The sequence below is a fragment of the Lepisosteus oculatus genome, chromosome 9 (genome assembly GCF_040954835.1).
Source record: "Lepisosteus oculatus isolate fLepOcu1 chromosome 9, fLepOcu1.hap2, whole genome shotgun sequence".
NCBI classification, from domain to species: Eukaryota; Metazoa; Chordata; class Actinopteri; order Semionotiformes; family Lepisosteidae; genus Lepisosteus; species Lepisosteus oculatus.
The window spans coordinates 11,231,489-11,256,430 of record NC_090704.1 but is presented as its reverse complement, the minus strand read 5'-3'; the positions used below and the strand labels follow the sequence as shown (position 1 = coordinate 11,256,430).

At 34.3% G+C, this 24,942-nt stretch overlaps 1 protein-coding gene across 2 annotated transcripts; it reads right to left on the bottom strand.

Moving 5' to 3' along the window:
* Positions 1-6,905: 6,905 nt before the first annotated feature.
* Positions 6,906-24,810, bottom strand: kif14 (kinesin family member 14). Of its 2 annotated transcripts, XM_015355435.2 has the most exons (30): positions 24,775-24,810; positions 23,012-24,254; positions 22,030-22,284; positions 21,635-21,722; positions 21,398-21,496; positions 20,898-20,950; positions 20,649-20,679; positions 20,455-20,562; positions 20,125-20,241; positions 19,704-19,822; positions 19,417-19,589; positions 17,936-18,083; positions 17,391-17,454; positions 16,603-16,787; positions 16,294-16,396; positions 16,057-16,214; positions 15,793-15,940; positions 15,269-15,421; positions 14,977-15,109; positions 14,766-14,859; positions 14,177-14,318; positions 12,874-12,974; positions 11,959-12,053; positions 11,253-11,477; positions 10,717-10,898; positions 10,233-10,373; positions 9,989-10,111; positions 9,278-9,352; positions 8,759-8,906; positions 6,906-7,856 (listed from the first exon to the last, which is right to left on the bottom strand). In XM_015355435.2, the coding sequence occupies exons 2-30, from the start codon at positions 24,154-24,156 to the stop codon at positions 7,462-7,464; spliced, it is 5,001 nt and encodes a 1,666-aa protein (XP_015210921.2). In that variant the 5' UTR covers positions 24,157-24,254; positions 24,775-24,810; the 3' UTR covers positions 6,906-7,461. The 2 variants fall into 2 exon arrangements, with proteins under 2 accessions (XP_015210921.2, XP_069050239.1); XM_069194138.1 differs by lacking the exon at positions 24,775-24,810 and having other exon boundaries at positions 23,012-24,750.
* Positions 24,811-24,942: the final 132 nt, after the last annotated feature.

Here is a 24,942-nt window from a genome sequence, read left to right as displayed (position 1 = left end):
GCTAAAGGAAACCTGAGATATTATCGGTACTGTAGACTAGGAGGACTGATTTTGTGTTTCTTTTTACTGAGGTTTACAGGTTTAATTCACTTTAATTAAGCAATTATCTGTATGCTTATAATTTTCATATTATTATTATTATTATTATTATTATTATTATTATTATTATTATTATTATTATTGTTGTTGTTGTTGTTGTTCATTATAACACAGATTCTTTTTATACAGAAGAATACATACATTTCCATAACCCCCCAAAAAATATTCACAGAACTTTTTTTTAATTTACTGAGTGATTCTTGTCAGAATTGCAAACATTCCTTTTTATTATTCAGACATAAAGCTACACACGTTCAGACCTTTTATAGTTTTATCAAAATTGACAGGAAAAGCTCTTTGTAATAAAGTTATTTTATTTTGCATTTTGGCACAACACACAAGAAAGAACTAGGTTTGTTTTGTGTAGAAATTGCCATCAGGGCACAAACATTGAGAGTCACTTACCTATTGCGATTTGAGCATGATGAAAACATATGCCATGGCTACAAAGAAAAAGACACCAACAGTCCACAAAGCCATGTGAGCCCAGGAATTGGTAATAATCTCTGTATCAGTCCAGGGCTAGGCATTGGGTAAAGAAAAATGGATAAAACCAAAGTGATGCTCCAAACACAATACTACCAATATCGTCGTCGTTCTGGCCTCATTACGGCTGCCATTCAGTCCAGCTCAGGTATTAGTCTATGGATCATTCCAAACACAAGAGAAGCTGTCGGTAGAGTATTAAGTCCACATTATGATGATTTCTACATTGAATATGATTTAATTCTGTTAGGTATAAGATTACCTTATAGTTCAGGTAACCACTAAATCAAACCAGCTGTGTGCAAGAGACTCACACAGAACTAGTTTTGTTACTTCTACATTAACAGTCATTGAAACTTGGTGACTTTCAATTACTGTAAAGAAGCCTGTTTTAAAGCGGGGTCTGTTTAAATACTTTAAGCAGTAAAACTTTTAAACTTGATTTTGAAAAGATAAAGAACAGCAGCAGCAAATGAGGAACATGCTGTTTATCTATATTTGTAGTAAAGGAAAGATAATTTGAGTTTTGAGTCTCAGATTCAAAATAAATTATTCAGCTTGTTCTGAAAAGCCCAAAATCCATTGTATTTCATCAACAAGCTCATATTTTGTTTCACTAATGGGAGAGACCACTTAATTAAAAAATATATTTAGAAAACAAGATTCAATTATATTGAATCTTGAATCAATTATAAGCTGAAATCATGTGATTGAAAAAGCTCAATGCATTTTGATAAAGAGTATTACTAATGAGCAGACATTATCTGTAATGTAACATCTCAATATGAATATTCACGTTCATATTGTATACTTCCAAACTTAATGTTCCACTTAATGTTCCACTGCATTACTTGAAAAAAATAAAAAGTTTAGTAGAGTCTGTTTCCAATGGAGAGAATGCCCTATACACAGACTGAGATAATAACCCCAAGGTTAATTTTGGAAATAAGGACTTATAAAGAAGGAAGCCAAGACATTAGATCTTTGCTGGCCTTTGAGGATCTTTAAGGGCCCATCTCAGTTAAAAAAATTAAAAAATAATGAGAGAAAAGAAATGCATTTCCACACTGAGGTGATGGGGAGACGTTTTTATTCTCAGTACTATTTGATAAGGAAAAAGTTTCTCTAAGTAATACACTTCTGGAATATGAGGCACATTTCTTATGGAATGCATTTGTAAGGGTATAAAGTGAAATGTTGCCCCCTTGTGTCTGAACTGACATTATATTTCAAGCTCATCTTAACTGTTTATAACGCCATTCTATAGTACTGTTGCTGAGTGAGAAGGCAGACCTTTGTTTAGTGGTACCATACTGTACAGCACCATGTGAAGACCAGTAAAGAAGAAATTACAGTATGAAATAAAAATAGATACATTTCATTTTATTCTACTCTTCAACGTTAGATTTTTTAACTTCAATAACACTGGGGGGAAATTAGTCTTTTATTCTTTCACTTATCAGCTAAATAGAATATTGCAGTCTTGCATATTTTGTATTTGTGCTTACAGACCATGGGTGAGCAGCATAAAGCACATTCCAGTGCACACGTATCACCCGAACCAGCATTTCCACCTTAAGACTTCATTTCAATTTCCATGAAAGTCAATATCTACTAATAAAAACAAAACAAAAATCAAGATGAATTAAGGGAAAGAAATTTAAGAGCGAGTATCTTATATTCCATAATATGAAATGGATAGTATTATCCTCAAAGCCTGCGACAATGACACAGTTCAACTTTATAATACACAAGATTAATACAACAGGCATTAATTTAACAGTGTAATAAGGATGATCATTGATTTTTTGGGGGGTTTGAGATTATTGGATGACTCACAGTTCGCCCAAAGGTCGTCTTGGTGTCATTCAACAGCAACTATTTTGTCCATTAAGAAGACATATTACGTTCATGTATACTCCTACATGTGGAAATTAACTTAACACCAGTGCTATTCTATTAGTCTAACTATGTAGATCCACTTCAACTTTAGATGTTTCTAGTTTACTCAAACCTAGTCTTAACCCTTACTAATGTTCCAGATTAAGCCTTTATCCTATAATCAAATCTTGCTGTGCGCCTGAAACCAAATATTTAACAGCACTTAGTCTTAACATTTCATATCCATCACTCTAGTTTAAAACGTACTCAAACCTTATCCATAACTTCAGTCTGCTGTTAGTCCCAGCACTGTTGTTAAGCCTTATCTTTTATAAATTACATTTAAATCTAAGAACTAACTATAGCCTTAACTCTAATCCTAACATGAGCCATAACTCTGCCAAACCCATGTCCCAAACTTAATTCTTATATTTAAAAATTTTATGTAAACATTAAAACATCTAAAACCCTAAAGCTAACCCCATCTTTAACCCTAAGCCAAGTTTGAACTACAATACAAGCCTTAAGTTTCAACTCTAACCTGAATGTTAGCACTCACTCTAATTCTAACCCTTGCTAATCCTATTCATAACTCAAGTTTTACCTCTATCCTAGGCATAGGTTGACACCTAACATAACCCTAAATATAACCCTTACTCTAACTGTAAAATAAAACCAGTCACCAGTTTCTGGGAACATACGGTACATAGTGGCTAAAAATAAACATGTACCATAGATATACTGTAATTGACAATCATTGTAAAAGTAGAATGGAAAAACAAATAATTAATCTTGGTCAGATGTGCCCTTAAACAGAGTTAGTAATTAGTATTTCAACCATACCTGATTCGTTTGTAATTTGTGTAAACAGCTGGGCTCTGAACAGGCTATAACTCTTTCTTTGTTCCTTAGATGTTATTATATTATTCTTGCCTATCTCGATTTTAATATCAAGAAAACAATGGCAGTGTAATGGCTTTGTCAGCAAAATGATTCTAATATACAGAAAATCATAGTGTGGAAATGGAAAAAAAGTGTTATTGGTTTAGAAATTTTATGTTAATGATATAAGATCTATATGATTATAATAACAGTGCTGAGCCAAAATTCAAATGCAATTACAGTTATAATGTTGTATTTAAATACTCAAGGTATGGTTACATGACTTAATGAAAGAATACTTTATGCCAAAAATAAAAGACAAACTTCCACCCATCTATTTTCTAGCTGCTTCTTCCAATTCAGGGTCTCAGCAAGCAAAAGAGCACAAGGCAGGATACGGTCCAGGCCAGTCCATCACAGGGTAGACAGACACAAACACTCAAGCCCAATTTCCCCAGAAGCTAATTAAGCTGCCAGTATGCTTTTGGACTGTGGGAAGAAACCAGAACACTCTGAGGCATCCAATATGAACATGGGGAGAACATACAAACTCCATGCAGAGAGCAGTCCATGTCTAGAAATGAACCCAGTGCTGCAAGACAGCAATGCTACCCACTGAGCCACCATACCACCAAGACATACCATATTTCACTAAATTAAATTGCCACTGGTTTATGGGGAAGAAGCACTATCTGTACAGCAGGAAGCAGGACAAATAGATTTATGTAATTTTGGTGTTTTTGAAATGCTGGAAAAAGATGAACACAAGAAGGGGAACCCTAGTATCAAGTTGCAGTGATATACAGTAAGCCATATAGCGCATTGCAAAAGTCAACTTCCATATTGCTTATTGCATACATAGGGCTGTTTTACCTATGTTTGCTTCATGTAAGATTTGCTTTTAAATAAGTCCAGATTGTCTATTAAATGTATTATTCCCATTCCCATTATTAGAGATATTTCCTAGACCCTATGCCCACATGAATATTTCCTTCATATCTGGTGTTGTATTATACTGTAACTTATATTTCTTTTTAACTCATATTTCTGTAACTTTTATTTACTTATTTTTCAATAAAACGCATCAACTTTTAATCTTGACGAATATTATTAAAAAGTCTTACTATTGTTATCTTGATAAACTGCAGTACAGGTATTTTGGTATAACAAAACTATGAGAGATCTTAAACAATAGCATGTGTGCATAAAACCCAAATACTATATAGACATTTTATATATGTAAGTTAACCTACAGGTAGCTGTAAATTCAAATAACTGGAGACAGGACTCCATGGACTAAAACCAGAATAACACGGCTTGGGAGACAGAAAATAATAAATTATATGAATGCTATTGCTCTTTTTGTTATTGTGTCATAGAACTTACCAGCCACTAGAGACATAATCAGAGAAACACGATCATTTTATTACCTATGCCTTCAGTCCAACACATTATATACTTCCACTTGGGGGTGACCCCAGAGCATCAGTCTGTCTCTGAACTGAACTGTTTTTAATGTGAACATTTTGGAACAAAACACAAATCTTCTAATTAAATTAGCTCTGACAATAAAGGGCTTGATATAATTGCTCTGGGGAACTCTTCAGGTTAATTAACTCTCCCGTAATGTCATCATAAAACTTAAGCTCGTGTGTGAAGAAAGAGCTGTCCAAGTAAACTAATTACTACATTAACTCTGTTCAATAATGATGCTCCAAAAAAAAAAACAAAGCTGTACTGACAGCATTGATTTCATAGGGAGATTGGAGATGTATTTAATACATTTAATACAAAGGGGAATTCCTGCTGAAATAACAGGTTTCTGAGATCTGCAAAGCAAGCTAATAGAGATCCTCCTGACTATTCTGTCAATGTTTTTTTTGTAAAAGTGATATCAAGAAGAGATGCCCTAAATTCTCTTACTCTAGCACTATAAACAGTATCAAGGTCGCCATTCACACACAGAGAACCTCCAGACCCAATGAACGTCATCTTAGTCAAAATATTCTTCAATTCTGGGCTCCATTACAAATGAAATCAACAAAATAAAACAGAAAAAGTCAAAATATCAATGAAACATTACTGTACTGTACGACTATCCTTATCATTCTAGATTGCACATACAGTAGTATGAGATATACTGTATTACAATAAATGCATTCCCACAAAAACTAAGCCAGAAATATTAGCCATATACTGTTTCTGTATGATAAAATCCTACCTTTTACTAATAGTGACATCTGGTGGAAATAATCCAGAAGAGTGAATAATCTGTCATTAAGATGAATCTTTTGAATTCATTAAGAAACACTCAGTAGGTCTAAAGTATCAAGAAACACAACCTGTTATACTGCACACCAGCTTTAAAAACAAAATGTTAGAAAGCGTCCAGGTTAATTGCGTCTGAGAAATGAGATATAGTCTTGCAATGCAATCCCAGCAAAAGTTGCCACCACTATATTATAAAGAACAAAGTTCATTCTTTTCATAGAGCAGATCAGTTTCTACTTCACATTTGTCTGCACTGATTTGCAAACAGAATTTGCAGGGTATTTGTATTGGAATATATGTAATTTACTTCGCTGGGAAAGCAGGAAATTGGAAAATATCATTTAAAATGAACACAATTCAGACTTACATAAACTACAGAAGCAAAGGGTTATATGGTTGCAAAAAACCATTGATCCCAACTAAATCATTCTTGGAGACGTGCATGATGTGTATAGCTATCATTTGACCTACCTTCTTGTATATTTACATAAAAAAACATTACTTCTTTCCATAAGCATACCTCAAGCAATTTGAGAAAACTAGTTCATAAAGACTTAGAGCTCAAAGAGACAGAAAGTTAACATAAGTAGATCCGCGTGCATACATCACTAACAGGGCAGTTGCCTGAAAACAAGACAAGAAAAAAATGCACTTTCCACCAGCAGAGATCAGTAGAACACAAAATTATCTACAGATAGGCATGAGCCTAAATATGAACGAGCGATCAAAATATAAATATTACATTTTCACAAAGCTGCACACAATAATTAACAAAAAATAATTATTGCATCTTGTAAAAACGTGCAGCAGTGGACATTGTCAGGCCATTAACAGAAGAAATCAGTTTGCTTCTTTAATTGGCAGAGAGCGAAGTAAAAAACACAGAAAACACAGAAATTAAAAACATTTAACACCAATGTACTTTATCATGTTATATTTTTAATAGGTCCTCATAGCCTAAAAACATACAGTATGAATCATGACTATACAGTATACAGTACATGGCTTGGGGACTGACAATAGCTGGATTTATTTTAAAATATTGATACACAAGAGAAAATGATATCATTTTGTAGTGCCTCTGTTCACTTAATGCTATTGTAAAAATGAAATAATGCATACATTAAACATTTCTACAAGACTTATTGTGAAAGGTACTGTATATGTGTAGATCAAATGACTATTTACTTTTATTATTCCAAAGAAAAATGCACAAAATGATTTTACCTAAAAATGAGTAATATATACATTCTTCTGTTACTGGAAATAAATTATTTTTTTTCTCATTTTCTTATGTATACAAATGAATATATGCAATATATATATAGCTCTTGAGAAGTGATGATATGATTCATTTTTTTCCACGAGTTCTGGCTTTACATATGATTTCGTGTTTTTGTATTCATTCCAAACACTTTCATTCCCTGATTGTTCATATGGAGACTTTACATAAATGCTATTATACCTTCTACCAACTTGTTTGAAAAATAAAGCACAAGTATACATGTACAGTTATGTAAAAAACAGTTATGTAATGGGCTCCTTTGTGATGATGTACATTATTATTAATTCAGTATTTCAACCCAAATTCAGAAAAAAATAACTTGTGCGCTTTTAAGTTTTCAGATTCTGCAAGCTTTAAATACACATCTTAAAAATGAATAATACCATTACAGTATCACACATTGTATTGAAAAATGTAACAACTGATTTTTCTTTGCAGTGCAAGATACTCAAGTCCCACTTAGTGTAGGTTGTTTTTTACAGTGTAAAATGTCCCAGCATTATAACTATACCATGCATATATTAGGGAATTAGGGTCATTACACAGAAATATGCCAACTAAACCCACTGTATAGCACTAGGTGAACAGTTTGTACGTGTTGAAAGAGTATACACAAATTTAGGAACTCCTTTTTTTCTCTCGCTTTTAATTGAAAACACACTATGTTCATTGCCTTTGAGTTTCTTGTCTTCGTTCTTTTCCACATTATCCTCTGCGCTAGGAAGCTCAGTTATTCCCACACATAGCTGATCAAACGTGGCTGTAATGGAGTTGAGTGCAGAGTCCACATTTGCTTTTGCAGTTACAATACTTTCTGTACATTCCACATGAAGTTCATCTGTGGGATTGTTGATTTGATGCTTAAAGAATGCACTGAGGTAATCGCTAATAAACTTAGACGATAAACAGACTGCATCTCTGAAAGTATGGAGACCGGAGAAGTGTTCTTCGCCTGTGTGGAATAAAAAGTAAGCTTTAAAACGCAGTTTTAGAAAAAGTACCGACAATGTTAAGGAGGTCAACCCAAAGACATTCATGATTACATTGTCTTAAAGGTACCAAAAATCTAGCAATAACTGCAAACCACTAACAGAAAATCATATTTTCACTTAATATTGCCTAAACCCTTGCTTTAACGGAATTCAGATTTAACTGACAAAATCTACTAAAGGGGAATTCTGGATATAAAATCAGAAAATACTGGCCTTCCCTTGCAATTATCGAGAAATCCACAAATAAAACAAGGTAAACATAAATACTACATAGGTTTAAAATTCAGGAATATAAATGTTGTCCCATAGGGTGTGGTCAATTGATTACGATGGGTGGTTTGTTTTTTTGTATGCTTCAGTGAATTTTATACAGCATATCTTCTACAAATAAAAAGCTTGTGTATTTCGGTTAAAAAAGGTACAGGAACAATTTTCAGTAAATGTCTTTTGATTGCAATTGTTATAAACAATGAATCAAAAGATCCAGAAATCAAATATAGTGTGTATATTTCTCATATAAAAGTGTGTCATCGAGCTGACAAAGTCACACGTGATTTAACAGACACTCAGTAATAATGGACACTCCTTCCACCCATTAGTCTGTTAAACATATACCAGATAAACAACACTGAAATAAAAGTGAAAAGCTCCGAAATTTCTATAATGTGATGATTATGAAATGTCACTAATAAATGGCCATCGTACACAAGAGAAAAACAGTTCATTTACAAAGTCTGTCAGACATCAGACATTACAGTATTTAATTAAACATTTCTAAACTTAAAAATAAGGCTGACAATTTATGGTCTTGTAATTTAAAACAATTCACAATACATTTACCTAAAACGTTTACCATCATTACCTTTTAATGTGCTGCTGATAATGGAGCTGATCTCTTTGAGAGTATCATTGAATTTGATCAAATCAGTAGCTGTCCTTTTGATCTCCTTCAGCTGAAAATGATCAGGAACACTATCTTCATATCCCACACCTGAAGACTGATGACCCTCCTGTAAAATGATTGTCAAGGAAAGAGCCTGCAATCAATATTACTAAGAAATAATAAAGACGATAATAAATACATATTAAAAATTATAGTTTTTTTTATTTTTAGGCTGTATGAACCCTTTAAAAACGTTAGTTGAAGTAAAATTGGAGGAATAAATGCAATACTGACAAATAAAAAATTCTATTGAAATTTGCTGATTTGGTATACCTTCAACAGAAATATTTAACCACAGCAAAATTATTGTATTCAAAGCTATTTATGTAAATGCAATTTAACAACTGCCTACACAAACAATACATTTTAATACATACTGTACAAATGCACCCTGTTGAAAAACTCTTTAAATGGTCTATCATATTAAGTTATCCTTACCAGTTTACAGTGTGAGATATAAACCTGGAGAGAAGTAGCTAAATCCAAAGCATTCTTCTGTAGTTCCTGCAAAATCTGAACACATTGTGCAAAGGTTTATAAACATATACACTTTATATTCCATATACTGTATGTGCAGTACAGAACAAATTATTTATTGGTCAAATTATAACTAATACACATGCTGGTAAAATTGTGTAAGCATATTCATAGACTCAAAAAGAATTCACTATCAGATCTTGCAGAATTTGGCACTTGAGGAGCAGGATGTTGAGAGTGCATTCACTTTTTAGAGTGAACCACAAAGTGATGAGGATGCATCAGAGATTTTCCATTATAAACCAAGGACAGACAAACTTATTAGAACATAGTTGGCATGCTTGTTTGGAAATTGTGAATGAAGCCATTAATTCCGAATGACTAGTAATTATTATTAAATTTCAACTATTTCCTCATCACGCCACAGATAGTTCCTCTGTTACAGCATTCTGTCTGATTTCAATTAGTAATGCTCTATATTAGATTTGAAACTAAATGATGATGGGAGTAAAAAGCTCCATTGCAGATAGAATGCAAATTAGTTTCTAACAGTGCCCACAAGGAGGTTGTGGACTTTAAACAATTCATCTTTGTATTTCTTACACCACATTTCTCTGCCATTGCATGCTCAGTTTCCAAGATTAAATGTCAACGTCAACAATTGTACAATACCTGAGATCCAGGGAATATTAACTGAACAGTTCTTTGCATTTCCTTTGCTTGGTACATCCCATTATCCAGAAGAGTGCTTATACCTTTTCTTCCTCCCTCATAAAAAGAAACTGCCAAGGAGCTCTGAAAAACATTAATAAAGCAAATGTTGATATGCGCCAATAAATGAGAACCTACAGTACAATACCTTTAAAATCTTTCTTTGCAATACACAGGAAGAAAAAAAGACTACTTTGGAACTCACCTTTTGAATTTCCTCTGTAATGTGAAGCTCTGTTCCGGTTACAATTGAGAGATGGCTGATTAATTTAATTGCTGTGTTCAGGCACAGGCTGATTTTGTCCTGAGCTTCTGTCACCATAGAAGAAATGTCCGAATCACATCCCTTTAAAGTGATAAAAAGTGCATAGATTTCATCTCAGATTGAGGAGAAATATATAAAAAGGCTTTGCAATGAAATGCTGAAGGAATTTGATGATAGTTTTTCACCCCATTCATCATTACTTATATCAGTGATACTTTGTACCACAATGGTCTCTAATTTTTCTCCTGTTTGTTAACATAGATACATAATTTACAACCATTTAACTAAAATCTTAGCATTTTCACATTGGTGAACCAATATTCCCAGGATTAAATATAACAAATCTACTAAAGAGTAATTATTTGACTTTAATTTTCCAAGTACAGTAGCATTATTTAACACAGGATAGCCTTTTGGAATGTACCTGAATGAGTAACTGAAAATAACCACCCATTTTCTTTATTTCCAGCTTGAGCTCTTCATTAACCTCAGAACGTCCACTCGGTTTAATAGTGTAAAGCCACTGTGTTGTAAGGAAGATGACTCTTTCAAGGGCTGAGGTTGCCTTCACAAGCTGGCATTGTGCTTTTCCATTGCAAACTAACACTAGCAAAGAGGAATCAACATGGAAATTAGTAGTAAAATCACAAAATCACAGTTTTAGCTTGCAAAGATTTTCCTCCAACGTCATTGCATTCGGTACAGTAAATACGAAGGCTTCTATTCATATATATTTCTTCACTAACATTTAACATATTAAATCCCTAAGGCTTTTAAAAACTTAAAAAAAACATTTTATACAATAACAACACCTGCATTATCATTTTAATAGTTATTAACCACAAAAATAATTAAAGAAATGCATTTAATTCTCTGTATAACAAATGGTCAAGACAGGTTTTATTTGTTTTTAAACTTTCTCCTCATTCAACATTTCTCACTGAACAAGGTCTTGCTTACAATTTTCTTGGCTGTCATCATCAAGCTGCTCGTACAGGGTGGAGATAACAGCGACTCCATTGTGAATGGTGAGAATATCTGCCATTATTCTGTCAGCCATACTCTCTTGTATCTCATCACATATTTTCATCTGAGCCACTGCTGACCCAATCAGCTCTTTGCAAATGCCAGGCAATGCCGACTCAGATATACTAGGATGTACAGTAGTGGTCTTGTTCATTAAACCTATAAGAATATAACATCAAACAAAATTGAGAAGAAAAATAACCATAATGAGACTATTATGATTTTAGGCATTGTTTTATTTTACATGTGCTATTTTCAAAATACTTGGAACATCTATTACAAAAAACCTTAATCTCTTTATCAGTTGAATTTCTGAAATTGAGAGTTCAACTTACAGTTTATTACACCATTTGCTGTGAACTCTAACAAAGAAGTGGAATTTAAACTACTGCTAATGAGATGTGTAAATCTGGAGTTGACAACAGCCTACATTTTCTCACTGCTGTAACAGAGAAAGCATTGTACTTGCTTAGTAAACCAGCAAAACTGTCCTCTCTGACCAAATATACGATTATTCAATAAAAACCACCATGGAATAAGGGAAGAGTGTAAAGTACCAACAGTGTTTATAACAAGATCAGGATTTGTAAACTAGTTGTCTAAAAGCTTTTGTTTCATAGCAAGTAAGTTACTACATTACCAGAATACTGGGAGTTGTGAAGACTCTGAATGGGATGGACTCTTATTTCATAAAGTCGTCCTGATATTCTCCTGCTTTTTAAAAGACTTCTGCTCCTGGGAAAATGTAATTTACAAATACAGATAAATAAAATGTGAAAAGCATGTTTTCTGGAGACATAATCTCATGTATTAGAACTATTTTTGGCAAAAAAACAGGTTTTTCCTAACATCAACAGTAATCAAAGCTAAAGCTTTGTAGGCCTAAATTTTCTCACCTTACCACTGATTAGCAAAGTGCTATGCAAGCCTAAGTACTGAACTGCTTATGCAGAACTATATTGCAAATAAAACTTCTTACACATTTCATAAATACTTCACAGCTGTAGAAAGGCTATCCTTCCTGAGAGTGTCAAAGGCAATATCTGTTGAAGCTACAATTACTAGCAATTTTTACTCTGGCTTAGGACCAATTGAACCATGCATTTGAAAATTAAAATTAAGAAATAAATATTATAACCTTTCTTACTGCATTTGTGATAACTCAATCAGATGCAAAGCACCTTAATATAAAATACAGTTTTATACAAAGTACCATTTTAAGGTTTGTATGGACACAGTTGAACTTAATATGGTTGCAAGCTTCTGTAACTGGAAGAGATACTTAATTTTCATCAGAGGCTCCAGAGATAACACCTTTCAAATTCTTTTTGAACACTTTTTCAGCATGGAATAAACCTATTACTTGTTCCTTTACAATCTAAACAATGTTGCTTCCTGCTTTATATGTTGAGTTTATTAAACCACATTTATCACATTGTTACTGCAGAAATTAGATAATATCACATTTATCAGAGTGCAATAAACTGCAATTAAGTTATAACGACTGTTAGCTTATATTCAACTGTTGAGCTTAGAAAAGGAAATCAGAGCTTACTTTCTCCTTGAAAATGATGAAGCAGCAGAAGTATTTGCTATATCTGGTTCCCACTCATCATTTGGATCATAAAACACATCATCTTTTGCACCAGAATCTCCCTACAAAAGGAAACAGGTTATTTTCCTTTGGTGTAGAGACTAGTTTAGAAAAAAACACCAATTAACCAATGATGAAAAATAAGAAAAAAATGCCTTGGCAACAGAGACTTGTTTCATTTTTACTGTGCAGTGTGAAATTAACCTCTACATGTTTCTGTGCTCCTGGCATGCTAGTGCAGTTCCTTACTCTAACCTTTAAATACTTTCTAATGTGAAAATCCTCACAGATCAGATTTTATGAAGCATTTACTATGACCTCAAAATGACATTCTGCAAAACAAAACATTTCAAATACAAAAGCAGTAAACAGAAAGTTACTTAATAAGTTTATGTCTGTAACCAAACTATAATAAAAACAGAAGATTATAATAATAAATAATAATAATAATAATATAATAAACTTTATTTTATATAGCGCCTTTAAAGGTGGCTTCTCAAAGTGCTTTACAGAATGACAACAACAATAAATAAAAAGAATACACAAGATAAAACACAATTACAATTTACAGAGGAGACCGTGGATGGTGGTACTAAGAAAAGCAGAGGGGTGAAGAATGAAACCAGTTAAGTAAAGGCTTTTCTAAAGAAGGTTTTGAGTCTGGATTTGAAGGAGTTTAAAGAAGGTGACTCTCTGATATCCTTGGGCAGAGAGTTCCAGAGCTTGGGGGCATAACAGGAGAAGGCCCTGTCACCCATACAATGTAGATGGGCTTGGGGGACAGTAAGGAGAGCAGAATTAGAAGAGCGAAGGTTGCGAGGTGGGGAGTAGGGTGATTATAGTTCAGACAGGTACTGAGGTGCCTGAAAATTATTGATACCAACAAGAAATTAACCCTTTCAAACTGAAAGGTTAAAAGATGCGTTTAAAAAATACTTGAACAACATCAGAGATTGCAATTTTGCAATATTGATTTTAAACAGGTTTCATTAAACAAAAAAGGATTGCACTAAAATAAGGTAATCAAATAACGACAATAGTTCCATAGGCTAAAGAGTGTCCATGCTACGGATGTATTCCTAGAACAACCGTGACATGTAATGCGAAGAAATAAAAGTAAAACCTGCTTAAATTCACAACTGCTTAAGGATTCATTAGAATATTACTATTTAATATGTATAATGTATATTTATGTTTTGCATTTTAAACATATTTTTATAAATTTATTTTACCCAACCAATCTACTTAAGTTTTTCAGGCTCACCTGTTCCATCTCCCTCATTGCTGCTAGGTTGCTCTCCAATTTCTCTAGACTCCAAAAGGTTGTGATACCCAGCTTTGTGTTCTGAACTTGCACCTGTAGCTGCTCATTTTCCTTTCCGCGGTCTTTATCTGAGGATTCATGCCTGCCAGACACATGCCTTGTTAATTCTTCAAAACATTCAAACTACAGTACGTTACAATATGAAACATTTGACAGTTAATAAAGATGTGAAACTGCAATGTAATAGTACTGTGCTTCATTTTCTTTATTATAACTTGAGTTACTTGAGTTTACTCATTACTTGAGTAATGCATTTATAAACATAAAATTATTATTATTAAGCAGCATTGTATAAACTGTACATTTTCAGTTTATATTTTGAGTGTCTCACAACACAATCATACTACTCTGAACATTATCACAGTCATTGTAAACAGTGGTACACCACATATTATCTTACACTTATTTCATGGCAAATGGTTTTCAGTAATGACTTTCCAGTTAACTACAAGCAAATATTGTAATTACTGTCAGCAATATCTTCAATATAAGGGTCCAATATAAGTAAAATACATTTTGAATAACTAACCGACTGAAAACAGCATGTTTCTTCAGTTTTCTGCTAATGGCATTTGCTTCCTGGATCATCAGAGACAGTTTCATCGAGTCCCACTGTGGTTGAACTAAAACATAAGACAAACCATTTAAATATTTTCACTTGTTCTATGATGTTTGTCATAAGAAGTGCTTCTGTACTGACAATCTCTTTTAGCTTATCACAGCAGAAGTAGATGGCTTACCATGTCCTGCAGCATAGTGTTCATTTCGTGCCCTTTTTTGCTGGGTCCTAACCAAATCCTCAGAAATCTTCTTTTTTTCCTCTTCTAAGGCTTCAATAATCTTTGCATGATGTATGGCATGATCTGCCAGGGCCTAAAATTTGAATTTGGTTAACCTTAAATTGAGTAAACATTTCTGATAGGAATATATTCATAGTCAAGGGACATATCAATAATGAGGCCTGATGTTATAATATTGAATTTATTTTTCTCTCAAAAACAATAATTATTCAGCTAAGAAATCAAAAACTACCTGTCGGGTAGCTTGTGCTTCCATAAGAAGACGTTTTTTATTTTGTTGCACCTCCTGTTCAAGTTGTAATTTTGCACTCTGCAGCTCTTCGATCTTGGTGGCCACTTTCCGGTTGTTAAGTTCCTGCAGTTTCTTCCTTTCGCATTCTGCCTTCTGAAGACAGGACACATAACCTTGTCTACTCCCGGAAATATCAATTGTCAAAAAAACTTTCAACCTGTACAATTTAGGTTTAATCAGCATAGGAAATGCGTTTATATGAAACTAATAAATTAAATATGTGTAGACACAAATACTGTATATGCAGCATTACATACAAAATTCTTTAAACCATCATTACTTTACTTGAAGAGGAGGCAGTACATTATATAGCATGATCCTCAATAAAACCGAGATTTTTTAAATCCCATTCTTTAAATGTTTAACTTAAAGTTTTAAAACTCCTACAAAATGCTAGATATGTTCAGTTTATACTGTATTTTTAAATGTAATTAAGTCATGCAAACATTTTATGAAAGACCTACCAGTTCATTTTCCAAAGCTTTAATTTTATATTCATATAAAGCTTTCTGGTCTGAAAGCTCCTTTTGGGCCATTTCTTTGGCAACTTGTATACCCTGAATCATTTCTTCTTTGGCTTTCATCCGAGCTTCTTCAATCTCTGCTTCAAGCCTGGATTTAGTGTATAGGTTAGATGTTTTATTTTTCCCTTAATTTATGTGTTCTACTCAATAAACTCCTTATGAGATTTTGGCACAAATATGTTATTCAATGTGACTTTCACTTACTGTGCTCTTTGTGCTGCTAATAACTCGTTTTTTGCAAATTCAAAGTCTTTGTGTCCATCCCCTGCCCCGTTCCAGCACGAAACTCGTGTCCCACGCTGCACCTCCCCTGGATGATTGAATCTAAAGTAGTGGTCACCACCAAGAATCACTCTGTCACCCTGTAAAAAACATTCCATTAGTTTGTTCCCCAAGTGGTGATTTTAATAAGTATTCACACGTTATGTACTTTAGACTTACGTGATGAAGGACAGTTGACTCAGAGACAAGGTTTCCATTCACAAATGTCTTTGCATCCTTAATTGGTGCGATACTTACTGTACCACCTACGTTAGAAATTATACTAGAAGAAAATAAAGAATTTATTAGAAAAAGAACACTAAACAAATTGGCTCACTTATGTTGAGAGCTTCAACTTCACCATGACAGTGCTAAAAGTAGTATTTACAGGAAACTAAGAAAAAACAATACATACAATGTAAGAATGTGACATACTGCAGAGGTTAGTTCCAAATCTAGCATGTAAAAATAAAAGACAAAACTTCTTACCAGTGGTCATCAGCAATAAGAGCTCCAGAAAGTTGAATGTCATGAGTTGAATCTGATTTTTGTTTTCCAACTTTGGTCTGCCCTTCTTTTATCATATAAAGCAACATCTCCGACAGTTGGGGATCCTCATTGAGATTAACCAGATTTGGCAAACGGTTATCTACCTTGAGTGCAATCCCAGCTTTCTGCACAAAGGAAGATGTGGTTAAGGAAAGTAAAGTTAGTCTTCTTCTTTCATTCTGATAAAAGTCAAAAGGCAATGATTTCTCAGTTTTCAATGGACATAGTTCCCACTTATGTCTCCTAGTTTGTGTTTCACTGTTGGTTATGAATACGTTCATAGGTGTGACTGTAAATGCGTTTGAGAATTCAGAATACGTGAATAAGTTCTTCTCTGTCCAAAACTAAAATGATTCAGTAACTTGTCAATGTAGGACATTCCTTTAAGCCTTGAAATCTACTGTATACTGATGCTCTTCTCTGAAAGGATTCCCATTGCAGCAATATCTTGGCAACCAAAACTGTACACAGCCTTCTAAACAAGGTCATATTAGAGCACTGCAAAATTTTATCACGTCTTTCTCGGGAGAAGCCTGTTCAAGCTCAGCCTTTTCGAACTGTGTTTGTGGCTTATGTTTTTGCAATACCCTTTATTTGTCTGCAGTCATTGATAAAAACTGGGTAGTACCAGCAATCGTCCTGTTACAGATCCCTATGGTGCAGCACTATCTACACCACCCTAATCATAGCATTCACCTCTTAGCTGTTTAAGACAATAACGCAGCTACCTGTAGCTCTTTAGCTTCTTCACGCTTTCTTTTTTCGGCCTGTTCCAGTTTCTTTTTCCAAGTCCTAAAAACTCAGAAAGGCAAAAAAGCTGTAGTCAAAAGCACTCCAATTTATGCTTAGCAGTAAAATTGCCAGGGATCCTTTTGTGTTCACAGTTTTTATCAAATAAAAAGTTTTAACCTTACTCCAAAAATGAAAATAAACCCTGAATATTAATTCAATAATCATGCACTGTTTAATGAGAAAGAAAAATACCAGGATTAACATTGTAAACCCACTGAAGAGCAGAAAGCTAAAGCAAAGTTCTACAATACTCAGGAGCTGATTATATATGAGCCACCTTTATATATCAATTCCAATATTTCCAAACTCATTCATTCCTTACTCTTATATAAAGTGTTAGATTTTTAAACAAATGCTCAGAAAGACATCCGTTCAGTGTCTTTTGAAGGTACATTACACAAAATGTCTGTTTTTATAACAATATTTGTAATATAAAGATAACATCTTCATATTCTATATGGGCCCTCTAACCAATAAATACCTGTGAGCTTCTGCCATGTCTTTCTCCTGTTGTGTTAGCTGCATTTTAAGGGTTGTGATTTCTTGCTTAAACAATCTCATTTTTTCTGTTTCAACACCTTGGGAGCTCATTTGAGCTGCTTTTAGTTTTTCAACTTCTGCTTTCAGCTCTGCAAATGTTAAAACATCAAACACATAATGTTAGACATGAAAACCAATAAACTAACCATATTGTAAAGAAAAAAAAACTTCCAAAATGCAGAAGTTGCTAGAAAATACAAAATTTCTTCTTCTGTTAATTCATCTCCCCCTAGTGGTGGTTAAAGCACATGACTTTTACAATATTTGGTTTTACAGTACCTTAAGTTAGGGAATTTAAACTCATATTGTGAGAAATTCCTTTTTTCTGTTAGGTGAACTTTTTTTTGTATAAGAGACATATATGTACAGTACACTAGGGGAACAATAGAAGAGAACAAAAAGAAAAAAAATCACAAGAAAAGCCCTATGTCTCTTTACCAGATTATAGACATGTGTCCCACTAATCACCAAATTTGGAAAGGCTATAAAAAGTATGACAGTCTGTGGATGTCTATCAAATACCATTCAACCATTCAAAAACAAAGCATTTAAATATAGTGCACACGGAACACAGCCACATCTTAAAAAAACGAACCTAAATCAAATTTACGTTAATAAGATCAAGATTCACACCCTTACATTTCACATCACTAGAATTACATACCTGTATCCTTATCACTTTTTAAGTAGTCCTTCACTTTTTGCCATATATTGACAAAGGTGACAAGTTTATCTGACATTGAATATCTCAACTCTTCTAAATATAGCAGATTACTAAATTCTCTGATCCAAATCTCAAAATGTTAGGTGAACTTTTAGCGATAGACCAATTGATTTTTATTTGAGGCATGTTTTGTTTTCATATTTTAAAACCTGTAATGGAGCTGTAATTGGAATAATCCTTTTCCCCCCATTCCGAACTTCCATTATTCAGGTATGTTAGCTGAAATGCAGCTAGCTGGACAGCAAAAAAAGTTGGAGTGTTTCATATATAACTATTCCCACCGCAGTCTCTTTATTTAAAATTGCTCACCTGCTACCAGCTGGTTAAAAAATAAAGCAAGAAGCTCTTAATAGAAAAAAAGGAGGAATGATTGTAATTAATGTAGGTAGAATAAGGCAGAAGTTGTCACTCAAAATAGAGTTTTTGAGACCAAAGACCAAGTATAGAAACAGATAAACTAAAGTCTAAAGCAGATGGATCAATTTTTTTTTTTACTTAGCAATAGTGAGGACCAACTCCTTTGGAATTTAATCTGACTGATACAGCGTTCCACCAAGACTACTACTAGGAATCACTTCGTTGGGTGCTTTTATATATATGTACACATTTTTATATACAAATAAAATGATTGGTTATGGTACTGCGTTTGGAAAACTTTGATCATTTTAATGGAAACTTTGCCCTGAATCTTGACCTACCTCTAATCAGTTTGGCACTGGTGTCCTCGTTTACTTTGGCAACATTGATGATCATGCGTGCTTGATTGGCGTATCGAAGGGTACTGAGAGTTTCCTCCACATTGCTGGCTGCAGGGCTGACAGTGGCAATCATGGCAGTTTTCGAATTTCCCCCAAGACTCTCTTTCAGCAACCTGTCGAAACATGACATCAGCATTAGGACCATCCTAAGCAGAATAAAAAAAAGTGACCCATGCATACTATTCTTCTTGAAACACTACAATGAACCACTTCAAAGGTCCTCTTACCATGTTAACACTGACTCCCTGTAGGGGATAAAGACTTTCTTCTTTGACTGAGAATGTTCAGAAAGAGCCGAGATCACCTTTCCCAACGTTAACAGGGACTTATTGATGCTCACGCCTTCCTATAGAAATAAAAGATCCTTTCAGACAATCCTTTCAGAAAACCATGTTAAAGAACATTAACAATACAATTCCTCAATGCTTTGTGTGCTAAAGTGTGTACTTCTGCACTTACCACATTGCTGAAAATGAAGTCTAAAAAACTACTTTTTATCCTACAAAATCATTGGGACTGTATTTAAAAACAAGCACATTAACTGGGTGATGATTTAAGCAAAACGCAAACAAAAACACATAAGAGCCCTTTCTCCTGCAGGGGCACTGAAATGTGTAGCAAGGCAGTTGTCTGAAGCCAGTGTCATACCCGCAACCTGTCTCCACTGGTCTGGGCTGTGGAGCAGCGCTCACTCCCTGCGAGGTCCACCAGATTGATCCGGCTGGTTATGGTGTGATCATGCTCCTCCTCTTCAACAAACTCCGTCTGCACAAAAAAATAAAGTTAGTTGAGTCAAAACTGCTTCAGATCCCCAAGATAAAAAAAAACCTTCAATTTTGTGAGATTAAAAAAAATGTCTGAGCAAAAAATAACTGCTATAATACCGATGTGAGGTAAGCTAATAAGAGACTTCACCGGGAGAGGGTGTAAAAACACACTGGACTTGGCAGTGGCTCTAATGAAAATAAAAAGGGTCACCTTTGTTTGTGTCATGACGAGTGTGAAGACGGAATGAGATCTAGAGCTCTTGTCGTTCATCCCTGTTGCTGCAGTGGCACGTTGTTTATTTCCCAGCTCAAGCCAGCTCTGAAAGGAGAAAATTAAATGTTAGGTACAACGTTAAACAACTAAACAACAAAGACTACTGTGATCATAATTATTTAAGGACTCACCTTAATGTCATCGTATGAGCTAACAACATTCCTGCGGGAGAAAACATTTACAAAATTATTCTAATTGTAATAAAAAAAAACTCAGTCTCTACATTGATAAATATATTTCTAAAATTCTTACAGGTCATACCCAGCTTCTTATGCATGATTTCAGAGTTTCTTTCAATATAAGGTAAAGATTCAAAATCAACCCTTCATAAAGGTTTTATGTTGACAATTTGATAAAGTCTGCATTAAGCACATACTTACGTTGATAGATCTGCTACATAAGGCCCAAAGACTGGATGCTCTCGTACTCTTAACTATAAGACAGATTTTTGTTAGTTCAATTGTAAAATCGTGTGGATTGTACACTGTGATGTTCGTAAAATGCTGCAATTTCTTTCACTAAATACAGCAATTATACTATATAATCATTCTACAACTAATCAACATATTACAGTCAACCATACAACGTATTTAAAGGAAGAGATAATGGTTAATTTCACGCTGAAAGGTAGAAATAAAGAAGAAAAATGTTTTGCCCATGGAACCTTGGACTAAAATGCTGTTTTTTCCTTCTTTCTACTACTCTAGAATTAAACTTTACCTGCTCCTCTAGAGATTCCCACTCCAAAATATAAATATTGCAAGTAATTAAGTGATTTAATATTTATTTTTTGTCCATATTCAAGAACTGTACATCACTAAATAAACACTTAAGGTTGTTAAACCAAAATGACCACTTAAAAAATAAAAGAAATACTTACTGGTAGCTTCTTTTGACTTTGTTCATCTTTTACTACCAATAAATCATGAATCTTCTCATTGTAAACTTCAAAATAGCTCATTTCCAGGAGGTATGTGACCTGCGATAAAATTATAAATTACCTTTACAAAACCATCATGTGACTTAAGTACTAAACAATGCAGTATTTTTCACTCAAGAAAGAAAAACTAAACTTAATATTTATTAAATATTTATGAAGACAAAACAGAAAGCTTACTTGTTGATTTTCTGACTTGCCAACTCTTGAGAAGAGTTCCTCACAAAATCTTGGTATCACTCCAGCTTCATCACTAAAGCCCATCATTCTAATTGGCAACAAAATGTGAAGAAAATAATCTAATGAAACAAATCCACTTAAAACAACTAAAACAACTACAAAACAATTACAACACATATAGTCGTGTATTGTATATTTATGGCAAAACAAAATTAGTTACACAAACAGACAATTATGAACATGGTTGATTTCCGTACTGAAATCTAAGCAGTTAAATGTATAACAGCATAACTTTGTTATTTCACAAGATAGGTCAATTATGCATCTAAATTTCAATTGCATTTATAACTGAGCATAGAAAATAAATCAAAGTAAAAGTAAATAAAAAATCTTACGTATATGATTTTCCAGAGCCAGTCTGACCATACGCAAAGAGACAAGTGTTGTATCCCTCAAAAGCTCTTTCAAGAAGGGGCAAAGCAAGCTTTTCATACACGGTCTGTTGACTGGCAAAATTAGGGTCAGTCTTATCAAAAGAAAAAAATGAAAAGTCGTAGATAAAGGAATAGTTTTGTTTGGAGTCCGGATGTTGAACAACAATTTCCTGGTTCTCCATGAAGATAACCTGATGTGCAGTCTCAGTCTTCTCTCTGGTTAAAAATTAAAAGCAAATAGTACACATAAACAACATCATTGCAAAGAACACAACCTCCAAGTACCCATTATCTCATCCCTAAGGGTATCAGAGAGTCAACTTCCCTGAGCTCTTTCAAATCAAGACTCAAAACCTTCCTCATTAGAAGGGCTTTTATTTAATTGGTTCTGTCTGCCCCTTTGCTTTCCTACTGTATTCTAAACCATTACGTTTTGTAATTCTACTGTCTCCTCATTGTGTGCTTTTATTTCCTACTGCAAAGGAATATTATGCCTTGTGACTTGTGAGAATCAACATTTCAAGGAATAATTTAAAATAAAGTTTTATTATTAATAATAATAATATCTTGCATAAGAACATTAGATTCAGCAATTGTTGTAAATGGACATCTTGGGTATGACATCTAACTTCTATGGTCATACAAAAAAGGAATACAAACAATGATGTGATGCTTTACATGTATTGTTTTCTTGCTGTTATAGAGATGTGGGAATAACCTGTTAAAACTGAAACAATAATGCAAACATTATAATTCACAGCAGAAAATGCAATTAAATTATTTTCTGATTCACATGACCCTAAGATGTCTTCAAACAGCTCTTTCATTTCAAACTTATACCAAACACAAGCACTTAGTACTTGAGGGGAAATTATAATAGTGTATTAAACCTACTGTACCAACTTTCTGTAGTTTTTAGGCAATGCAACACTAGAATTCTTACCTGTTGTTGAATGGTCTCACTCGTACTGCCACGGTTACTGCACTGTTTTCCATTTTCAAGCAATCTTGGCCTTGAATCACACTCTCTCGGGTGGACTCTTGCTTTGGTAAAAATCCCTTAACAGGGGTCCCCCATCCCGAACTCTTCACGTCTGCACTGTGAGACACTAAATTTATAGTCTTCCTCGGCTGTGACGCTTGCACAGTGGATGCCCAGTTTCTACTGACAGCCCCTACCGCAAGCCTGCTGTTCCCTGGGAGAGTGGAAGCTTTAGGTACGGGTTTGACGCTTTCACAGCTAACCTGCCCTGGTGCCTTCTGCCTCTCCAAACTTCCATACTTGGTACTCAGCGGTTTCGTGATATCTCTCCCCGCTGTCTTCTCAAAAACTTCTTTGACATTTTTTTCAGCGGGTGTCCTTTTGGCAGGTGCTAAGAACACGTGTAGTTTATTCGGGGCCTCTGTTTTGGGGGTATCGCCTTTATTCAAAACTGACTCCGCCAGTGACTTGGGCACAGACCTGGAAGAGTTTTCGTTTCCTTTGCTCGCTGCTTTTACAAGAATTGAAGGATTACTTCTGGTTTTTGGTGTGCTTTTTAATGTTGTATCCCTCAGACTCCCTGATCGCTGAATTGTTGTTGCTTTGGGGGTTTTATCGCTATTATTTGTTTCAGTAAGCCATTTATAAGAGTCTAAATTAGTGGCCCCGTCTTGTTTCTGTTGTGTTGTATTTTCAGTCGCTACTTTGTTTTTCTCTGTTATTAAGCCTGTTCTCGTACGGCGCTGCAGTGTTAATCTTTTTTCTGGCGCTCCGTCTTCTTTTACAGTGTTTTGCTTTGGCTTCTTTTCACCGATTTCAGTGTCCTTATTGTCTGTTTTTTTCCTTTGAAGCATCAGTCTGCCTTTAGAATATATGTCAACAGTTTGACTAGATGTTTTACTTCCCGGTAGAATATACGTTTTATTTATCTCTTTGCTCTTATCGACTGAATGCGACGATTCATCTTCTTTCTTGATTTTTTCATCCAAAGTGTCTTTAAGTTGTTTTTTGATTGATAAGTCACCCAAATGACCATCCTTTAAAAACTGATAACTCTCCAACAGAGGCTTGCGGCCTCTTGTTGGTGTAGTGTTAAAAACGGACATAACTGATCTTAGCACTTACATTAAAAAAAACATCAATCCACGAAAAGTAATTCTTGAATTCTGGTTTATATTTCCATGAAAGTAGTGAAGTTACTTTCCTGGAAAAAAAGATTATGGGTTATGCTTTATCGCATGCTACAATAAATAAGCTTGTTAACAGCGATCTCTCATCACTTATATCTTAAAAACGTGTGTAACCAGCTGTAAAACAAAACATTTGCAATCCCTTTAAAAAATAATAAAGGTAGCTACAATTATCATGGAACTTAAACTTTAACGATTCTGTAACTAGCTTCCTATCCTTCGAGACTGGATTCATTAAGAAAAAAATGCGGAAATCGATTTAAATAAACGGAAAGGCGCTTTAACTTTTTGTAACCCACGAATTTTGTCATTTGTGGTGGAGTAATTCAATCTTGCTACTGTAACTTGCACGATATCATCAATGCACGGCAGATTTTCAGTCTGTAACATTGCGAATTTAGCATTTCTAACGCAAGTACCCTGCTATAAAAGTTAGATGTAGAATGTAAAATTTGGAGAAAAAAAATAAAAACAGTTTTTAATACAAAGATACACCCCCCAAAATGCTTATTTGCCCTATTCAGTTGTACATACCCCTCTTGCGCCACCAGCCCGCTTCCAATTTTCAAACTCATGTGCTTCTCTGATTGGTCGTTCTCGGATACACGTCACCAGAATTACACGAGTTTCAGGAAAGGTTGTTTTCCCACCGTAACCATAACACTATACAACCCGCCCCAAAGACTAGACCACTGACTCACA

Coding starts and splice junctions, on each gene's coding strand:
- kif14 (XM_015355435.2), bottom strand. CDS start 24,156: ATGTCCGTTTTTAACACTACACCAACAAGAGGCCGCAAGCCTCTGTTG. Junction 19,590..19,703: donor AGGGAGTCAGTGTTAACATG/GTAAGAGGACCT, acceptor ATGTTTCGACAG/GTTGCTGAAAGAGAGTCTTG. Junction 14,319..14,765: donor AAACATGCTGTTTTCAGTCG/GTTAGTTATTCA, acceptor TGTGTCTGGCAG/GCATGAATCCTCAGATAAAG.